The following is a 21811-nucleotide window of genomic DNA, read 5'->3' on the forward strand; positions in this document are numbered from 1 at the left end:
GGAATAGTTACTAAAAACACTCTCCTGTTTCTCTGTCGCTTGTGTCTGCTAAAATTATGCCCTGTCCTTTTTTTTTTTTCTTTTGGTTTTTTTTTTCGAGACAAGGTTTCTCTGTGTAGCCTTGCCTGTCCTGGACTAACTTTGTAGACCAGGCTGGCCTTGAACTCACAGCGATCCGCCTGCCTCTGCCTCCCGAGTGCTGGGATTAAAGGCGTGCGCCACCACCGCCGGCATGCCCTGTCCTTTTATCAGCTATTCTGTCTTTGCTGTATCTGGGAGGAAGTGGAAGTCCCAAAGTGTTCTGGAACAATCAGTCTAAGAACTGGTCCCATGATGCCTTTGGGACCAATGAAAGTGGTCAGCATACCCGTGGTGCACAGATGGAGCTTGATGCAGACTTACTGGCAGAAGCTCGTCTTGGGCGACATCAAGACCAGACCATCTCTGCAAGAGAGGTCAGCACAAAGAACGGTCAGGACACGAGGAATCGTGTCAACTGGAATTCCCAGTTTATCTGAAGCTAACACCAAAGACTGGGAGCTCACTTCCGGCAGGCCAGCACCATGGTCGGCCGTGCCACAGACCTCCGCGCTCCACTCGTGGCTTTGCCTGTGTGCAATAGGCTGAGAAACCATCGAGAGAAAACTCAGCACGCATTCTCAGGAGCAGGCACGGAGGCTGGAGCTCAAGATGGCTGCAGTGTTGTTGGGGTCTTTTAAAATAATTTCTTTCATACAATATATCCTGATCATAGTCCCCCTCCCCAGGTTTTCCCCACCACCACCTCCACACCCATCCAACTTTGCACCTTCTTTCTCTGTCTCTTCAAAAAAAAAACCAGTCAAATTAATAATAAAATAATAATAATAACAGATTTTTAAAGCATAGAAACACAGACACACAAAAAACAATTTACATAAAAACACAAAATCGGAAGCCATAATGTACTAGCAGAAGACCAATAATATTTTTTAATGACTAAACAAAGTAATATGAGACCTCTCCCTTCCCCCCAAAAAAATCTACAAAAATGCCATCGAGGAGAAAAGCAATTTTTATTTAACCAGATGTCAATTGTAGATAGATTCTTGGTTAGGGATGGGAGGTTGTGTCCATTTCCTCTCTCGGCCCTGGGCTCTGTCTGACTTAAACCTCTGCAGGTCCTGAGGGTCTCTCTGTGTAGCTCTGGCTGTCCTGGAACTCACTCTGTAGACCGGGCTGCCCTTGAACTCACAAAGGGACCGCCTGCCTCTGCCTCCCAAGTACTGGAACAGTGCTGTGGCTGCACAAACACATGCAGGCCAGAAGAGGGCACCAGATTACTCTATAAATGGTTGTGAGCCACCCTGTGGTTTCGGGGAATTGAACTGAGGACCTCTGAGCACTCTGAGCCAGAGTGCTTCTTAAGCTCTGTAAGCTGCCTTCCTGTATCTCTCTACCTGACAGCTCCAGGCCCACTTGGCAGACAGACCTCAGCCAGTTAGAGCAGAAACCCAAACCGAGAAGACTCTGCCCCTTTGTAAATACTTTGGTTTGAAATCTGCACTGAACCAGGGGCCATGGGGCAACATCTTTAATCCCAGCACTGGGGAGGCATAGGCAGGCAGACTTCTGTAAGGACGAGGACAGACTGGTCTACAAACACAGTGCAGGACAGCCAATGTCACACAGAGAAAGCCCGTCTCGAAAAAAACCAAAAAAGACAAACAAAAACAAAACAAACAACAACAACAAAAAAAAATTGCACTGAGCAAAAAAGTAGATACTAGTCATTTTGACCCACAGCAGAGCTTTTCAACAGATTCTTAGCAACAGAACTCTTTTGTTCCAAACAAATCTTAACCTTCAACATATACAACAGCAGAGAAGGGGGTTTGCTCGGGTGGACGTGCGTGGCCGGAACCTAGGATGCAGGGTCCTATCTGTGCATCTTCCTCTTCCCCGGTAACAGGCCGGGAGCACTGACTTCAGTGAGTCCTATTATTGTGGAGCCTGAGGCTGCTTGCCAGCTTCATTCAGGCCACTTCCATCCTCTAAAAGGGACCCATTCAGTCAAGACATTTGGAGAGTGGGTGGGGGCGGGGTGAAGGGGACAGTTGGCGCTGGGGAACTGAAGGAACTGTGAGAGTTTGATGGGTGAGGGCGGGGGACTTCAGGGAGCACAGCAGACAAGCTTGGGGGCTTCCCCTGGCCAAGAAACCCATAGGCATAATTTTGTAAAACTAAAATTTCTGGGGTTTGTTTTCGATACATTCTTGCTGTTGAAGAGCAGAGAAAGTGGACGCCTGGTAACAGCTAAGCTTACTTGTTACTAAGTAGTTTGGCAATACCACCAGAGGCCATAAAATATGAGTTACTTTGCTTATATCTAACAATTTATTTTGGGTGAATTCCAGAAAGTTTTAGGCCAAGATATTTTTATGCCTCTAAATATCTTGGCCTAAAGAAGGAGAAATAAACAGTGTGCAACAAATTAAGTAAATTTCTGTCTCCCCACTGGGAAAATGTAGTTCTAACCATATTGTATTTGCAGCATCTATAGGACAAAGACATACTCATATGATATTATTATAAGAAAAAAATGGAAATTTTACATTATACCTGCAGAATGACTTCAACCACATGTTGAAAACAAAGCACTCATCCTAGAAGCAAATGTGTCAATTGCTGTCAGCATCTTCCTCTTGTTGCTTCATTTTTTGGATTTTTCTCTCTAAAACATTATTAGGTTCATTTGCCGTTTATTTCTTTATCTGTTGCATGTCACAGTGTGTGAGTAGAAGTCAAATGACAACTTGCAGGAGTTGGTTCTCGCCTTTGACCATTTGAATCTTGAGGATAGAGCTCTGGTCGCCGGGCTTGGTGGCACACACCTTCATAGAATTTCTTGAATATTCAAATGTGTGGGGCTTTTTAAAAAGACAAATAAATGCTGGCACTTTTTCGCTCAAAGTGTGTGTGCTGTGTGTGGCTATAGATGCACACACAGACTGGGTGTGATTTCTCTTAGGAAAGGAACAGGAAGCTCACTAGGAGTGGTGGATGCTCCAATGCCCAACATGTGACAGAAAGGCCTGAGGCATCCTCTCAATGTCAAGGTTGCTGTCGGCACCTGTGACTTTTTATATTTCCCTGGGGAATCTGCAGTCTTGACTTCTTTATTGTATTTCCCAAAGACAGAGATAACAAATCAGAGAGATGCTCAACAAATCGCCAGCCAAGCGCCTATTCCAGTGATGGGAACCCAGAAGAAAGCACCCCAACACTGAGGCACACAGCTCAGTGTGCAGTGCTCAGCTGGGCTCTGCATGGAAATTCACTGTCAGCAGGGTAGCCATGAGTCACATGTGACTGTTGATATGTATAATTAATTACAATTTTTAAAAACTTAAAGTTTAGGTCCTCGGTTGCACTAGCCACGTGTGTCTATGGTATCCTCCAGGGAATGGGGGGAGCATCCCATCACCATGGAAACTCCTGTTGTCAGTGCCTATAGAGGACCTTAGCCAGCATGGTCCATGTGCAAAGATGGCTCAGCACTTCAAAATGATGAGGCCACGCACTGTGGCACATTCCTGGAGTCTAGCGCTAGGGGTGCATAAACCAGGGTCTCTGATCCAAAACAATCTGGTCTCTATAGTAAGGTCCAGGCTACCCAAGACTACATTGAGAGACCCTGTCTCAAAAGGGAAGGAAGGAAGGAAGAAGGAAGAAAGGAAGGAAGAAGGAAGGAAGGAAGACACACACACACATACATACATACATACATATGAAATAAATTCACTCTAAAGAATGAAAGAATGTAATTGTTTTAGTTTGTATTCTGTTACTGTGATAAGCACCATAACCCAAAAGCAGCTTGGATAAGGAACGCATTTATTTCATCTTACTTTCCCTTTATGGTTCAACATCAAGAGAGGCCAGGTCAGGAAGAGCACTGCTCACCGCCGCACCCAGCCGCACTCAGCCTGCTTTGCTACACAGTCCAGCACTGCCTGCCCAGCGGTGGCATCCCTCACAGTACCCCTTCCACATCAGCCAGCAATTGGGAAAATGCCCCCCACAGACATGCCTGCAGGCCGACCTGAGAAAGGCAGTTCTTCAACTGAGATGCAATTCCACAAGAATGTCAAGTTGACAGGCAAGATTAGTCTCAGCTATGAGGAACTGAGCCTGGAATCCAAGATTTACTGAAACAAAAATCAATGTTTGAACAATAGACAGTGGAAAGGTGTGAAGGAAAAAGAACACATTTATATAAAGATATAAGCAACAATAGTAATAAAAACTGCAAGGCATCCAAGAATAATTGCATTAAAATATGTATCAATATATGTTTAGAGAAAATTATAAACTATTATTAAATTAAATAACTGATTCGAGCATGGCAGATATTAAGTTTCCAATCAAGCACTTAACGATATTCTCTAGAGTTTTCTCTGTGTTGGAAATAGTATAGTTTGACATAGGATACAAAATGAAGATATATTTAATTTGCCTTTTTAGTGGCCCTTGATAGCCACCCTGTTACCTGTCAAATGGCAGATGTGCCTTTCCTTGTCATGTGCAATCATCAACTGCTAGCCCCAGGAACCGCTGCTAGACGCAAGATGCAGGAAGTGGAAGGCAGTTGACCAGCTCTGAAGCATCGCATTCGGGTCAACGAGTCATGCTGCAACAGTGACACCTAGTGGTCTGAGTACGGGCATTACATGTGTTTTGGAAAGGGCCTGGAGACCACCCCCACCAAAGGCTAAACGTCAGGTTGGTGGCCTGGGGACCTGAAATGCAGGATGGTGGGGTTCTTTCTCAGCAGTGGCAGACTTGCCACTCATCCCCCAACAGCTGCCTCGTTTTGGGTGCTGAAGTCAGTTGGTACACAGCAGCACTTCTTCCCAACACTCGGCCAATAGTAGATCTGAAAACAATCCTTGACCCCACGTGTGACGGGAGAACTGAGGGAGGAAAGTGATAATGGAAGTAAGAGTCTGCAGCTGTGGCGCATGCTTTAATCCCAGCACTGGGGAGCCAGAGGCAGGTGGGTCGCAGTGAGTTCCTGTGAGTTCGAGGCCAGCCTAGTGAGTTCCTGTGAGTTCGAGGCCAGCCTAGTGAGTCCAGGACAGCCAAGCCTGTCTCAAAAAAAAAAAAAAAAAACCAGAAAAAGGAGGAGGAGAAATGTCTCCATGGGATAGTGCTCCTTTTCCCTTTTTCCATTTCCAAGCGAGATAGCTGAGGCTCTCTGGGTATGAACCGAGCTTGAGTTCGTGTGACCATCTCCCCACGGGGCCTCAGGTATCTTGAACTGTCCTGGAGAGCCTGTGTGCCTAACTAGAACTGGCACTTTTAGCCTCATGCTCAGGACAACCGTGTCTTTAAGTCAACACAGCATGTTACAAAGTAGCCTTTCTCCGTCCACAGCCCCTTAAGGACTTCCATCAGCGATTAAATTAAACTGGAATAAATCCTTTGTTCCCCTGGGTTGCTTTTGGTCATGTTTATCCCAGCAACAGAAAGCAAACTAGACCACTGCACAAAGGGAATATTAAATGCTTGTAGAGCGCAGGCAGAAACCACGGAGGACGGCTCCTTACCAACTGGTTCACTGGTTTATGTTTGGCTAACTTTCTTTTTTTGTATTCATATTTTTTAATTGAAAAATAAAATCATTCATATTACATCTCAATTGCTACCCCATCCCGTGCATCCTCCCATTCCTCCCTCCCTCCCGCTTTCACCCCATTCCCCTTCCCTATGACTGTGACTGATGGGGACCTCCTCCCCTTGAATATGATGCTAGGGTATCAAGTTTCTTCTTGGTGGTCTGCTATCCTTCCTCCGAGTGCCATCGGGCCTCCCCATCAAGGGGACATGGCCAAATATGGGGCACCAGAGTCGTGTGAAAGTCGGTCCCCAGTCTCCACTTAACTGTGGAGAATATTCTGTCCCTTTGCTAGGTCTGGGTAGGGGTTTGATGATGACTGCACATATTATCCTTGGTTGGTGCCATAGATCGAGCAGAACCCCTGGGCCCAGATCTGCCCATCATAGTGTTCTTCTTGTAGGTTTCTAGGACCCGGTGGCTGGAGAGACAGTGTGGGTGCTGGGAACCGAACTCTTATATTTATGGCTGTGAGCCTACCCTTTAATGGCTGAGCCGTCTCTCCAGCCCTCGGCTAACTTTCTTATACAGCTCAGAACCACCTGCCCAGGCATGGCACTGCCCTCAGTGGCCTGGGCCCTTCCACATCAGTTAGCAGTGAAGACACCAGGCAAACCCAAGGTAAGCCCACAGGCCAATCAGATCCAAGCAGTTCATCAGTTCAAATCCTCTCCCATGTGGGTCTCCTAGGTTGGGTCAAGTTGACTATAAAAAGTAACCAGGATGTTCAATAAATTCTCTTTTTTTAAAAAAAAAGTGTACTGGAGAGATGGCTTAGCAAGGAATCAGAGCACTTGTAGAAAAGCTGGGTACAGTGCTCAGCACCCACATTTCAGCTCACAACTGTGTAACTCCAGTTTCAGAGGATCCAACACATTTCTGGACTCCTTGGGTGTGCACACATGGTACACTTATACACACACAGGCAAAACATTCACACAAAGGACAAAACTGCCACGTTGTCTGCCTTCCATGTGTGCACTGTGGGCATGCTTGTTCGCACACCTGTATGGAGGAGGGGAGATTTGACTACATCCAACTACTGAGTAAAAGGCAAACGTCAGCTATTGCTGTGTCTGTATGGACGCTGGAAGGGAAGTCCGGCTTCTGTGTGATCCTTGGGGATGGTTGTGTGTGTCACACATGACATACACATGAACCCTTAGGTTCACTTGGCTCTGGCTCCAGTGGGCAACTAGAGAGAAACAGAGCTGGCTCTGGGGCCCAGAGAGGTGTTCTCAACTCGAACCACCACCCTCCCAGCCTTCTATAAGCACAGAGGTGGCTGAAGACTTAGAAGGAAATTATAGGGACTGAGGTGTCCTGCTTGGGTCGCTTGCCTTGGGCTGCCAGCGTGTTAAGTGTCAGCAGCGCCAGGAGACAGTGACACTGGCAGTGAGCATAAGCCTCCACGCCCCAGAGGTAACAGAAGAGGCTGAGGAGACAGCCTTTCTTATATGATCTGTCTTTTGAATGCCAAGTCCTCTAATACATATGCAGTGGTATCTAATTTGCATCCTTCCAGAAGCTAGGAATATTGAGGACCTTTTCAAATGCGTACTGGCCACCCACAGCATCTTACTTTTTATTTTGCTTATTATTGTGGGAGGGGGTTGCATGCCACAGCTCGTGGAGGCAGGAGGACAATTTTAAGGAGTCAATATCTTCTTCCACCTTTATGTGTGCTCACCTTTACCCTGGTGAGCTGTCCTACCAGCTTCCTGTCTTTTTTTAAAAGCTTTGTTTTTGTGTATGTGTGTGCCTGTATGAGTTTACATCCTGGAGAGCAGTGGACACCCTGGAGCTTGAGTTACAGGCAGTTGTATATCACCTGATGTGGGCCCTGGGCACTAAACCTTGGTGTCTCACAAGAGCCACATGTACTCTTAAACATTGCGCCATCTCCTCCCTCTGGCATTTTTTAAAAAATAAAGCCATGTATCTATATTTTCATTGGTCTTATTAGTGTCTGGCTTCCAGGGGCTCTCTGTGTCCTCTGTACATATGTTCTCTGCGGATACAAGCTTTGCAAGTGGGTTTTTTGTTTGTTTATTTGTTTTGTTGTTTGTTTTGCTTTTTTTCTCATTTGCAGCCTGTCTTGCTCTCCCCACACTGTCTTTCAGAGAGCAGGCCAGGTTATCACCTTTTGTTTAGTAGATGACACTGATGGTGTCCTATTTTTAAAATCTTTAACTCAAGGCCACATTTTATGCCTTTCCTGAGCTTTTATAGCATTAGGTTTCACACTTAGGCCTATGAACCATTTTTATTGGATTTTACGGTGTTACATTTTGAAAGATCAACAGCAAACTAGAGCAGGTGACTCTGTTGAATTGGATACTGATGTGTCTCCCGGGCTTTGGGTTCTCCCACCCCACCCTAAGCTCCAGAAGGGGCCGGGGAGGGGAGGGGGTGGGAAAGGATGCCCATCCTCTACCTGGTCTCAGTAACAAATAAATAAGTTGTCAGAGCATCATGGCGCTGTGGGTGGAGGTTTGTGCATCTCACACCTGTTTCTGCGTGGACACATCGCAGTCATTGCTGCATCTGGTTTTGTCAAATTCTAGATGTCCTAAGGCAGTAGTTCTTAACCTGTGGGTCTCGAGTCCCTTGGTGGACTTCTATCTCCCAAAAAAAAAAAAACCCAAAACAAAAAACAAAAACAAAAACAAAAAACCTACATTATGATTCATAACAGTAACAGAATTACAGTCATGAAGCAGCAATGAAATAATGTTATGGTTGGGGGCATCCCCATACTATGAGGAACTGTATTAAGAGGTGGCAGCATCAGGAAGGCTCAGAACCTCTGGTCTAGAGGTATGTTGCCATGAGAAAAGCAAAAATGGAGTTAGCTTTTCTGTTTTTACTAAGAGGTGGAAATCTGGGAGAGCTGGTCTAGATGCTGCGGCCCTCAGCCTTGCCCCCTGAGGCCCCAGGAAAGGAAGGGAGCCAAGAATTGCTGGCAGGCTTCATAGACAGCCTGAGGCCTGAGGCTTGCCAGGGCTGAGGTCTCTGGACAATAAACAATCATTTCTAACATCCTTCCTGATTACTGAAGGGCCCTGGCTTGCGTTACTATAACAATCATTACAGCTTCTGAGGTACCAGCTCTGCAGAGAGAATTCCCAACTAGACTTTCGAATGCTATGCCAGTTATCTTTGGGTGAGATTTTGTGCATGAGCTATTATTTACACTTAATTGGGTTTGTGGTTTGTTTATTTGTTTGTTTGTTTGTTTGTTTGTCTCTTGACAGGGTCTCACCATGTAGACCAGGTGGGCCTCAAATTCACCAGGGCTCCTCCTGCCTCTGCCTCTCAAGTGCTGTTCTTAAAAGTGTATACCACCTCTCCTGACTCGCTTAATTATTTTTAAAGGAAGAAAGATGTTTATCAAATCGATGCAGTTGACCATTGGCAAGCTATTTATCTGTGCCTCAGTTTCCTCCTCCCAACAGTAACAGTGATGGTAAGTGGGGTGGCACCGAGCAGCAGGTGAGGGGCACAATGGCTGTTGTGTGGTACACATTAGCTTTGCCCTCACCCTAGAAGGAGGCTTTGTGAGGGAAAGACTTTCCCAAGACTGTAGGTGATAAATGTGTCCTGGACGAATAAATAAGATGGAAGAGGGTGTCTTTAGAAAGCCCTAAGGAACGGAAAGGCTCTGGGGTCCCAAGCTCTCTCTGTACCTTGAGCAAGCACCTTGGCCCCCCGAGATGGGGGTCCCCTTGGAACACCAGAGTTCCACTCTAGTATCACGTGTACTAAGTGTACTAAGTCATATGATCCCTTACAAGTCCATAGAAGGAACCCTGAGGTTACTCAGAGTCCCCCTGATCCCCGCTATTTTGCATACCAGTCCAGCTTTCCTGGGTACCAAAGGCCTTGGCTGTGCTCAGGGACTCTTGTGATGAAGCTAACCCATCAGTATAAATGACCATTATTAAAAGAAATAGCCATGCATTTTGCTCACCCTCAGCCATTCAGCAGTGGGGGGGGGGGGGCAGGTGTTGCCTAAAAGGAGGGAAGAAGCCAGAGTACAGGCCACAGGGCACAGAGAACAGCAGCTCTGGGAGTCTCTTTGGGGGACTCTTAGACAGGCCACAGGGCAAAGACTAGGAACCCTACTGTGAGTGTGAATTAATGGCAAGCCCAAGGAATCAGGCCTCTAGTGAGAAAATATGGGACCTCCTCACCCCAAGCTTCTGAATCTCTCTGGTAAACAAGCAAAGGAAAACCACTCGGGCCTGGGCAGAGCTTGGCCTTGGCCCATAGGGAGTCCTACAATACGGAATTCTACTACACCATAAACTACTGCATTTGCAACAAACAGATCATAAGGAACTACTCCCTCCCCTGCCCAAAAAAAAAAAAATCCCCGGAGTTGAATCAATTCAAAAAAACATCAGAAGCAGGTAAATACTATCTTCCTGAAATTCATCACATAGTATATTTCTTTTTTTTAAAGAATCTACTTTTCTACTTCACAATATATGGTTAACACTTGCACCTTTATGCAATATTATCTTAATGGTGTGCCACATTGCATTCATTGAATGGACTATATTTTCATTAAGTCTTCCATCTTTTGGAGTTTTCAGACAATCACCATGTCTCTTTGCTCACCACAGATTGCTTGTCATAAATGCCACAAGCTCAGGAGGTGTCTTGCGTCCAGGCCCAGGATGTGAAGTGCTGTATTGTGACTTAGTTAGAGCCAATGTCACAAGGAACTTCAGAACTCCGTCCTTTCTGTAACTTTGTCTCCCTTGACCAGGCTGTTGGGAAAACCAGAATAAGACAGAATTCACGCCCTTTAAGTGTGCATGGCCTGCTTAGGGAAGTCTGGCCTAGCCACAGAGAGAAATCCAATAAAGAAAAGCAACCATTCAAAGTAAAGCCATTGCAGGCGTGCCCTGAAGCGGTGTGAAAATGTATAAATGGAAGAGATAACTTTGAGGGAGTCTGGGGAGAGTTCAGTGCCAGTTAGCGAAGTCACTCATTGTCAGCCAGGCATTCCTAACCAATGACAGTCCCTCAATGTCAACCAGTCTTATAGCGCGGAATATAGCTGAAGAAAGGGGTCTCTAAAGGATGAAGAAATATGAGGGACAAATGAGAGAAGCCAAGGAAGGTAGAAAAGCAAAAATTGTGGTCAAGCAAAGCATGGAGCCCAAAGGACTCACAAAGTGGTTCTGAGCAGAGCAAGATTTGGAGGAAATAGCTGGAGACAATGCTGAACATCAAGGGCAAAACCTCTTTACAAGAAAAGTCTTGCTCCCTTCCTATAAGGCCAGAGCCTTGTGGAGAAAATGTTCTCTGGCTGTCTCTCTCTCTCAGGCCTAAATTTGGGTCTTGACATAACTTTTCACAGTCAGACAAACACTGTATTCAAGAGTCATTTTGACTACAGATAAAAATCAGAGTTTTCATAAGTAAATGATCCCATTTGAGCAATCATTTTCAACAGCCAAGAGGACGGGCTACACTTTGACCAGTGAGGCAGTATCAGCCAATTGGTGGCAGTCAGCATCCATCAGTAACTCATCGCCAACCAGGGAGCCATGATCAGCATCAGTCACTAAGTGCTAGACAGTCATTCATAGTCAGTGTCAGTCACTCAGTGTCAGCCAGTCAGATAATCAGTGTCAGTGACTCAGCATCAGCCAGTCGGATAATCAGTGTCAGTCACTCAGTGTCAGCCAGTCAGTGTTAATCATTGCCTAGTATAAGTCAGTCGTTGAATCAGAACAGTTTCTCTTTCTCAGTCAGTCAGTCGCCATAGTGTCAGTCAGACAGTCTTTGTCAACCAATCAATGAACTTGGTAGTCACTGTTAGTGAATTAATGTAAATTTAGTCAGTGTGTTGGTGCCAGCTAGCGTTTGTGTCCATCTGTCTCTTTCAGTGATCCAAAGTGTCAGAAGACATCAGTCACTGGGGCAGTGCCTCCATGTCAGCCGGCTGTCAGTTAGTGCCTGTCAGTCGGCAGCACCCGTCAATGTCAGCCAGTCAACCAGACTTACACACGGCACTGAGCTGCTTTCTGTGCGCTTGCCATTGTCTCTCTGTTTTTCTCGGCACCTTTTCTGTTTCTGAGAGCTGGAACGGGTGTCAAGCAGTGCCTTCAGGAACTCACCACAAGCTAACTGCCCAGTGGGGTCATGTCCAGTGCTCCTCATTTCCCGCCCCACCCACCCAGCCCCGACCCCCATCACTGCTGAGACAGTGAGGGTTTGAGACATCACCTCAGATGTTTCAAAGTCGACAAGGTCCACCTTTGACTCCAAAGAGCCTCTTGCACAACCATAGCAGGGGAGGGGCGACGAGGTTTGGTGATGTTCTGCCAAAGTGTTCACTGGCTCTCACCTCAGAATTGACCCAGTGACCAGGATGACAGTCCAAGCTCTATTGCCCCGGACTTTTCTGTCTCCCTCCCTCGCCCCCCCGCCCCCCCCCCCGCCTGTGTTGTCTGTGGATGAACAGATATGAGGGTCACCAAATAGGACGGGAGGTTGCTGGGGCATCCTAAGGCTTGGCCTGATCCCCAGGTTTGAACGTAGGTGTGGAGATACGTTCTGTCTGTCTGGACAGTGGCCCTCTATCTTTGAGGGATCCTGACAACGTCTACCCACCTTGTAGGTTTGTGAAGAAACTAACACTCACAATTTACACCCATGTGCTGGCCAGAGGTGGCCATGAGATCAAGGTCGATGGGTTCAGGGATTGGTATGTGACCCGCATTAGGCCACTCAGAACTCAGGATCTTTTTCAAAGCTGCCTTTTGAATCTTTAGCCAGAAAGGGTGTGTGCTTGAACCTGCTGTGGAACAGCTTATTGTCTACAGAAAAGCTTAGAAGGGAACAATGAGAAAAGAAAAAAGAAAAAAAACAATAAAAAAGCAGCCCCCCCCCAAAAAAAAAGCAGGCCCAAAAGAAAACAGACGGATACCTGGCGGACTTCGAAGCCTCAGTGCTGCCTTCACCTCTCACTTCCTGCCATTTGGTTTTGGAAGCTACTGTGGCAGCCAAAGAATCTTGCCTAATACAGCGCAATTGCTGCCAGGCGTGGGGCTCTCCTGCCCACTAGGAAGTGGTTGCCTTCCTGTGTGTTTGCTCCAGTCCCCTGGCTTCTGCCCTCTGGTAGCTCGCAGCAGGAGTGGGCAGGGACACCTGTGAGAGATGCCCTCATCCTTAAGCAGAGGCCTAGCACCTGCTCTGGATGCCCACAGATTCTTGTTCTGTTTTGGTTTCGTTTATTGCTATAAGGTGGCGGGTGTGTGTGTGTGTGTGTGTGTGTGTGTGTGTGTGTGTGTGTGTATTTGTGGTTAAGAGCATCACACCTATGTGCATGTGTTGGGTGCTGACCTCTTTCAGTATTTTGCTGTGAGCTCACTCTGAGAAGGTTCCCCTCATGTGTCCCTTCTTTCTAGAGTTTCATAGCGGGTGTCCTGCGCAGGGACACGAGACAACGCTGTGCCTGGTCTAAAGCTCGGTGGTCACCATCTTGAAATTCATAGTCACTTAGAACCTGAGACTCTACGTTTTTTACTGTGCACAAAACCCCGTGAATTGTGTACCTGATGCTGTCTCCATCCCGCCCCCTGTGGTAGGATTTGTAATACCAATGAATCTCTCCAACTCCCTAAATCCTGTACCTTCCTTGGTCTTTAATGGCCCTCTCCTCTCTAAGATCTCCCCACCATCACCACCACCACCACCACCATCACCACCACCACAGAGAACTTTTCTCCCCGAGGCCACCAGCTCCTGTGGCCTCATCCAAACTCGCCCTCCCCCCCCACCCCACCCCCACCTCCCCCCAACAGCTGGGCCACAGCACTTCATCTGACTTGACAGTTAACCAAAGCTGGGGTTCACTTTCCTTAGAACAATGCTGACATAAGCAGCTTTTCTTGCTTCTACTGCTCAAGCCTCCTTCCAGATGGAGCGCTTGGGGAAAGTGCAGCAGGGCGGCCCTATGCTGGGAGGTACTGAGAACTCCCTCTCCTTCTGGGCTTAAGAGGGGGAGTTAATGCTGGAGATGCGTTTATGGGTCTGGACCCGGGACTCGGGGAGCCTGTGGTCTTGGGAATGCCCTGCACATCAGCCTGTGAAGGCCTGTGCTGGGAAGGGGCCCAGCTACCTGTGGGGGAAAGGTGGGCTCTAGCCCCTCATAGATGTCCCCCAAGGGAAGGAGAACACGGGACAGCAACTGCTCGAACTGGACAGTAGCCATGACTTCTCACTCATCCTGTTTAAAACAGCAACAACAACAAACCACACAGTGGAGAGATGCTCACAAGAGAAATGGACACACGGTTTGACAATAGAGTCCAGGTGTGGGGAAATATGGTTTATTTTTGGAGCATGGTAACAGCTATGCAACTGGGGATGGTCTGTTTATGCAGCTCATCCATGGTTTTGTGTCACAAAGACATACTAAGACTTTGGAAATTTTCCAAAGGTGATTGAAACATTTGAGATGTGCTGTCTCCTGTCCCCACCCAACCCCCCCCCTTTTTTTTTCTCCCCTTGTACCTTTCTTAATCACAGTGAACCAAATAAAATAGCTTTACAGCTTACTAAATCTCAAACCTGTCCTCAGAGGAAGCAGTTTAAACTTTTCCAACTGTAAATTTGCAATGCATTGACTCTCAGCAGGGAATGCCCCCCCCCTCCGAGAATCAACAGTCTTGCCCTCCAACAGTTGTGAGCCTGTCTTGTGGAAAGGAAACACACACCTGAGGAGGAAAAGAAAACCTAAAGGCTCTAGAAAGAGCAGACCTTCTTCAGGACTCCTCCAGATAGGAAGCAACGCTGTGAAAGCAGTGTCGACTTCGAAAGGGGGTGGGAGACAGGTCTACAAGAAGCCAGAATAAGAATGCGGTTTTAAAAGAAGGGGGGGGGGCTTACAGGAAGCCATATGGCTGCTCTGGTGCCAAGGAGTCAAGTTTACCATGAATGCCACAACGGCATTCTCCCTGAGGTACACCTTTGCTGGGCCTTGTGATAACGTGGTGTTTTTCCAGTGCACACACAACACTGCAGGCACAGGGAGGATTTGGCAAACAGATTCCACTGGCAGGTCTTTCATGACTTCCCTGACCAGAGAACTACCAAAGTCTCTCATGAACAAATGAGGTTCAACCTTGGCAGGCCACCAAGAACATGTGGGTGCTGCCTAGAGAGGCTAGGGTCCCTAAGAATGCTGGGTCCATATGCTGGCCACTGTCTTGTTTCTTGTCCCTTGCAAATGAATGTGCCTTTTCTCCCCCCCCCAAAACCCAAAACCAAGCTTGTCTACAAGTTACAGCTAAGTAGAGGGACAAGAGACCTCCACCAGAATCCAACTCCATGCTGACACACATGGGTTGCTTTTAGTTGCTGTTGTTGTTGGTTGGTTGGTTTTGGTTTGGTTTTTTGAGGAGTGGTGGGTAGACTGGAATCTTATCTCTGTAATGTGTGATATTTAGTAGAGTTTGTAAGCTCACCACAAAGAAAAGCTGATTTTTAAAAAAATCCAGGCTAAGTCTTGAGCAAGGGCATATGTGATGTGTTTGTGTGTGTGTGTGTGTGTGTGTGTGTGTGTGTGTGTGTGTTGTGATGTTTGGGTAATATGGTAATGTATGTACAAAAAAAGTGAAGACCTGGTGAGAAGGCTCTTAGGATCAAGGGCTCCTGGGACACCCACAACACCTCACGGCCCCACAGTAAAATTTACACAGCAAGGCTGGGCTCTCCTATGAGCAAGGTTAGCAACGGTGACATGAAAACTCCAGACATCAACACCCTTTTTCCCATGTCACCTGAACACATATTTTAAACATTATTTGATGCCACAAAAGTCAAGATTATTTACCAGCCCTTTTCAAACTTGCAACTACGGCCCACGTGTAGAGTCCTACACACACAAACAAAGCAAAAGTTTTTTTTCAAACTCAGCTTGCACGTCTGGTGTTCTCTTTGATTTGCTAGGATGAGCAGCTGAAACGTATGTGGATGCGACTTAGAATCAGATACATATGTGTTCTGAACAAATCCTTCCAGACACATCAGAAACCACCTTGTCCACGCAGCAAGCAAGCCTGGTTTCAGGGAGCATCACCAAGATCCCTAGTCCTTTGGGATCTCTGTAGGAGGGTGAGCCAAGCCGGGTCAGAGAACACAGGATCCGAGGCCATCACACGGTTTCCTTGGTCAGATTGGAAGCCGCTGAGGAGCGCGGTGCTTGCTCCCCCACCATTGGCTGCAGGCTGTAAGGACCCGGAAAGTCCTCTAAAGGACCGAGCAGAATCGGTCCAGGCTGAGTGACTCGGATAACGGTAGGAGTCTGGCAGGAGAGCCCACGGGTCATTATGTATGTCCCTGGAACGGTGTCTGTCTGGCGGCTGGACCTGCTGGCAGACTGGGGACTCGAGATCTCTCGGGGAGAGAGGGCTGTTTAGAGTCTGGAGGCATTGCAGACCCGGAGACTGTGGGGATGGCGAGCCCCAGGACCTGGGGCCACCGGTGGGCATCCAGTCCGGCCCAGGCGGCCGGGAGGCAACGCCACTGGCAGCAGATTCGCTGAAGGTCAGCCGAGAGAAGCTCCTGTTCAGGGCGGCCAGGGTCCCCGGCTGAGGCGCCGGCGGGAGGCTGTGAGCGCCGGGCTCCCGGGAAAGTGGCCGGGCTGCTGCGGGGCCGCTCCGGACACTCGGTGGCCGCTGCTGCTCCTCTGTGCCACCGCCTGGCCAGGCCCGCGTCTTGGCGCGGAGTTCGTCGGCCACTGGCAGCTGCGGGTGGTGAGGTCTCTCGGGGTGATAGAATCTGCACTTGACCCCATAGGTGCATTTCTTCCCTAGAAGAGGCAGGGCGGAGGGGGCGGGGGATGAGACCTGGGGTGAGCATAGGCTACAGATACCTGGCCCCTTGCTCTTTCACCAGTCCTCTGACTCAGCTGTCTTCCACCCCGGGAAAGACCTCAGATCTGGAAGGTATTCTTGGAGGTAAGTGTTCTGGGGTCGATGGGAGATAGTGCTCAGAGCTCTGTAACCTCCAAGATCAGCAGTGAAAACATTCGTTCACCAGGAACTTTATTAGATCAGAGTCTCAGGCCAAACTAAGTCTGATCGCTCCACACCCTCCTCTCCGTGGACCCTGTGGATAAGGCTGTGAGGATGGAGCCCACAGCAGGGTGCTAGTTCTGCCAGATCATGCCCCTGCACTAACCACTGCCTTCTCCCTATACCTGTTCTAACAGGGGCGAATAAACAACCGAACAACTGGCCATCTAACCTAAGTACTTAAAAGTGTGAACTCCGACAATCTGGGTTAGCCTGAAAGTATAATTATGTTCATTCTAACCCAGAAACGATTTTGAATGTCACTCATGTCTTTTTTTTGGGTGGGGGGGGGGTATCTCTGTGTAGCCTTGGCTGTCCTGGATTCGCTTTGTAGACCAGGTTGCAGGCTGGCCTCAAACTCACAGCGATGCACCTGCCTCTGCCTCCCCAATGCTGAGATTAAAGGCGAGCACCACCATGCCAGACCTGTCACTCATGTCTTAATGAATTCCTATAAGCACAAAGCCAAGAGCAATGCCTGTAAGCCCAAAGCCAAGAGCATTAAATAACTTGACAAGGCAGGTAGGGAAAGATCCAGATAGACAGTTATCTTGGATGAAACATAACTGTGCATGGCTAGCATGGGCCAAGTTTTAAGGTGGGAGCGGAGCAGGCAAACACTGGAGCCACAGAAGAACATAATAAGCTACAATGCCTTGAAGGAGCTGATAGCAGGAGCTGGAGGAGGCGTGGCTTGTCCATAACAGGAGCTGGAGGAGGCGTGGCCTGTCCATAACAGGAGCTGGAGGAGGCGTGGCCTGTCCACCCCTGAGTGTGCTACATCCAGCCCTCATGGGTGTCAGCTCATCCTCAGAGTAACTGCGTGAGCAAACTGCAGTCCAGGAACGCTGGGCTTCTCCCCAGGGACAGGGAGCTGGTTGAGGGCAGAGCTTGCTTGGGCTGGAACCCAGATTTGCTGTCCGCCATGTTAGACCTTTCTACTGTGCTGCCCAGTCCAGGTTCAAGACAGGACCCACAAACCTGGGTGCTACCCACCATAGGGACAGTGCTGCCAGGATGGCTCCGGGGGCCTTGGCTTCTTGCTTAGGAAATTGCTCAGTGTTGGTCCGCGGCGGCCCAGCGGGTCATCGGGAGGCATGAACCTGAAAAATAACAAGAGAGGGGCCACTTCAAGAGTGAGTGGGAGGGAGACATAACAACCGACACTGAAGAAATACAAAGAATCCTAAGATCCTACTTTAAAGGCATATATGCCACAAAATTTGAAAATCTAAGGAAGTGAACAATTTTCTTGATTGACTCCACTTGCCAAAATTGAATCAAGATCAGATAAACAAATTAAATAGTCCCGTTTCTCCTATAGAAATAGAAGCAACCATCGATAGTCTCCCAACCAAAAAAAAAAAGCCCAGGGCCAGATGGTTTCAGGGCAGAATTCTAACAGACCTTCAAAGAAGACCTAATACCGATACTCTTCAAGCTACTCGAAAAGATAGAAATGGATGGAACATTACCAAGATTCATTCTATGAGGTCACTGTAACATTGATACCTACACCCCACAAAGACCCAACCAAAAAAAAAAAAAAGAGAGAGAGAGAGAGAATTTAAGAATGAATGGGACTTGCCACTGGTACTTATATGGCAGCTCGGGAAAGGATACTTAGACCACCCAGAAAGTTCCAGATGGCATAAAACATGTACCCAAGAATGTACATGTACCACAGCGCAATCCGCCCTTCATATCAGCCGCTCCCAGTGTGGCGCTGGCCAGTGGGTTCAGAATCACCTCACAGCTTGTCACGCAGGTGCAAACTGGAGCTTTGCACTGCCCCTGTTGTGCAGAATTGGATGTTTTCCCTAGAAATCACATGTAAACAACTTCCTGGGTGTTTTTTTTTTTTTTAATGCAGGAAAAGGAAAACATAATTTCTGGGGGATCTCATCACCTTCCCATCACCCTCACAAAGGCTTAAGAAGGCCCATGGAGTCAACAGACAGCTCCTAGGAGGCCTGGGATCTGAGTAAGCCCCTTGGAGGCTTAATTCTTCTGATAGCAACTGTCAACTTGATGAAACAAGGCTCCGGGCATGCCTGTGAGAGAGTATCTTCACCGGGTAAATGAGGGGGGAAGACATTGAGGATGACACGATTCCCCAAACTGCAGAAACCATGTAGCCAGCTGCCTCAGGTTCCTGCCACTGTGACTTTAAGTTGTTTTTATTAGGGCATTTTATCAAAGCAATAGACCAAGAAACCAAGACAGACCCTTTCCACCCGGTTGCCTTACACCATGCCTCTCATGTCTGGCATACAGGTGGAGGGTCCATATTGACAGGTTAGTAGCCCCACCCTTTGCAAACTCTGGGTGTGGAGGAACCTCTGGGCTTGGTGTCAGCTTCTGGGGTTGCCCTGACTCTGCACACATGGTCCTCTGCCAGCTCTTCTTCCCTGGCACAGAGTAAAGAAGGGAGTGTGTGTTCCAAATGCTCAGGCACAAAACAGAAAATAAAATGCCCCCAAAGCTGAGTATTAGTCACTCACACCTGCAATCACTATTGGGAAAGCTGAGGCAGGAGGATTGCACGTTCGAGCTAGCCTGAGTAACTTGAGTGAGACCCTCATTCAAAATAAAATTGTCAAAAACAGTTACCAATGTGCCTTTTAATAGAGTGCTTGACAAATATGCACAAAGTTCTGGGTTCAGTAACCCCCAAAACAAAATCCCTCTGAAAAAATAAAAAATAAAAACATTGGAAAAACCCTCCTGTGTTTCCAATAAACCCTTTTGCTCCCAGGAACCCCTTCCATTCATAACAAAAGTTCTAGGGAGACAAACTCTAAATGCGGAGAAGGGCTGTCTTTGTCTTTACTGTCTCCCAGCAATCTAGTGAGTCCCACCCTGCAGAGAGCTGAGTGACCTCTGACCTTGTGAGGACTGCAGGGCTCAGCTCCAGCCACACAGCTGGCTTCTCCATGGAGCTGGGACCTGACCAAGAATTTGAGGAGCTGCCTGCAGGAGTTATTAAAAGTTCTCAAATGCATTGTCCCTCTGTCTCTTAGGATCAAGAGCTGTGCCAAGAGGGCTTTATGGAGGCACCCAGGGCACTGAGGCAGGCACCCTCACTCACTTGCAATCAGCTCTGACCGCCCCCCCTCTTCCTGTCCCCCCAACCCCCCTACCCCCGCCTTAGCAGAAGGCCATGTATTAGAAGGACTTGGCAAGAGCCCCCGGCTGTCACCAGGCCAGAGGCAGCCATGACCCATCAGTCCTCAGTGAGGGTTTCTAGGATCTAGTTTCCAGACTGGCCAGATTCGTCTAGACCAGAGCTGGACAGAGAAAGCCACAAACTCGTGAATCTGGAAGTTACAGTGGGGGTTACCTCAGGGCAGCTGCTGAAGCAACTGTGCTGGGGCTCAAGAGGGCATCTCTTCCGGGGGTGCAGGAACAGGTGGCAATAGGGAGGAGGCATGTCCAGACCTGTCTCCAGGAATAACTGCTACCCTTTATCAATACAGTTCTCTCTAGAGCACTTGAGCAGGGCAGGGCCCCTGAGGAAACCACTGTATAAGGTCGAAAGCCTCAGCTAGCTCTGTCTACTCCCTGACTTTGGGGTTAAGCACTGCTCTCTTATAGGAGCAGCCTTGGGGTGCCTCTTTCTCACCTCACATCCCCTCTTTGCCCGGCCAACAGTCATTTGTTCATTCATTCATGCGTCATCCACTCCTGTAGCTCTAGTTAGTATGTGCCAAGCATGCTGGGAACATGGCGGATGAACAGGCAGTCTATGTCATTAGAGGATCAAAGACGTTGTCTCAAACCACATGCCAGAAGGCTGGTGAGAGGTTCCAGAGTAAGAGACAAGTGATTTTTACCTGGAAAGCAGCCAAAGGGCTGGGGTTGTAGCTCACTTGGTGGAATGTTTGTCTAGGATGCACAACGACCTGGCTTGGTTCAAGCCAAGCCATGGTATAAACTGGGCATGGCAGCCCACATCTGGAACTGTAACACTTAGAAGGTAGGAGGGATCATAAGTTCAAGGTGAGGCCAGCCTGGGATAGAGAAGAGGGTCTCAAACAGTATATTTTTTTTCAAGACAAGGTTTCTCTTGTAGTCCTGGCTGTCCTGGACTCGCTTTGTAGACCAGGCTGTCCTCGAACTCACAGAGTTCCACCTGCCTCTGCCTCCCGAGTGCTGGGATTAAAGGTGTGCACCACCTGGCATCCAATCAGTATTTTTTTTAGGGATTTGTTTGTATTATATTTTAGTTATGTGTAGATATGTATGTCTGCATGTGAGTTTGAATATGTGAATACATATGCCAGAGGTTTTGGATTCCTTGGAGCTAGAGTCACAGATAGCTGTAAACTGGCTGATGTGGGTGCTAAGAACTGAGCTCTGGTCCTCTGGAAGAGCAGCAAGTGCTCCTAACCACTGAGCCATCTTTCCAGCCTCTGTCAATATTTTTAGAAAGAAAAAAACTTGAAAGGAAATACAATAATGTTGAAATCCCCCATCCATGAAAAAAATTTTTTTTTCTTTTTTGAGACAAGGTTTCTCTGTGTAGCCTTGGCTGTCTTAGACTCCCTTTGTAGACCAGGCTGGCCTCAAACTCACAGCAATCTACCTGCCTCTGCTTCCCAAGAAAACTTTTTTTTTTGTTTTGGTTTTGGTTTTGGTTTTGGTTTCTGGCTTTTTGAGACAGAGTTTCTCTGTGTGGCCTTAGCTGTCCTGGACTCCCTCTGTAGACCAGGCTGGCCTCAAACTCATAGAGATCCACCTGCCTATGCCTCCCAGAATGCTGGAATTAAAGACTTGTGCCACCACACCCAGTTTCATGATAACTTTTTTTTTTTACTTTTCATATATATATTGTCGTGTGTGTGTGTGTGTGTGTGTGTGTGTGTACCACACACATGCCTGGTACACAGGCAGTTACAGATGGTTGCTAGGAACCAAACCTGGGTCCCCTGAAAGAGCAACAAAGTGTTCTTAACCACCAACCCATCACCAGGCAAGGTGGTTAGCATGCTCACAGCAGGGAGTCAGGTCAATGACCCATGAGATAGAATTGCCCTGTGAGAGGCTG

The 21811-nt window shown here is 47.8% G+C and overlaps 1 protein-coding gene across 8 annotated transcripts in view; it reads right to left on the minus strand.

The window, feature by feature from the left end:
• Positions 1-13993: 13993 nt before the first annotated feature.
• Positions 13994-21811, minus strand: part of ZC3H12D (zinc finger CCCH-type containing 12D) — a 44151-nt gene continuing 36333 nt past the window's right edge. For all 8 annotated transcript variants that reach the window (XM_084777992.1, XM_084777991.1, XM_084777986.1 and 5 more), the window contains 2 exons: positions 17758-17864; positions 13994-16496 (listed from right to left, as the gene is read on the minus strand). In XM_084777992.1, the coding sequence (XP_084634118.1) occupies positions 15751-16496; positions 17758-17864 (853 nt within the window). In that variant the 3' untranslated portion in view covers positions 13994-15750. The remainder of the gene's footprint in view (positions 16497-17757; positions 17865-21811) is intronic.

The sequence above is a fragment of the Acomys minous genome, assembly GCF_964271855.1.
Source record: "Acomys minous genome assembly, chromosome: 3".
Classification (NCBI taxonomy): Eukaryota; Metazoa; Chordata; class Mammalia; order Rodentia; family Muridae; genus Acomys; species Acomys minous.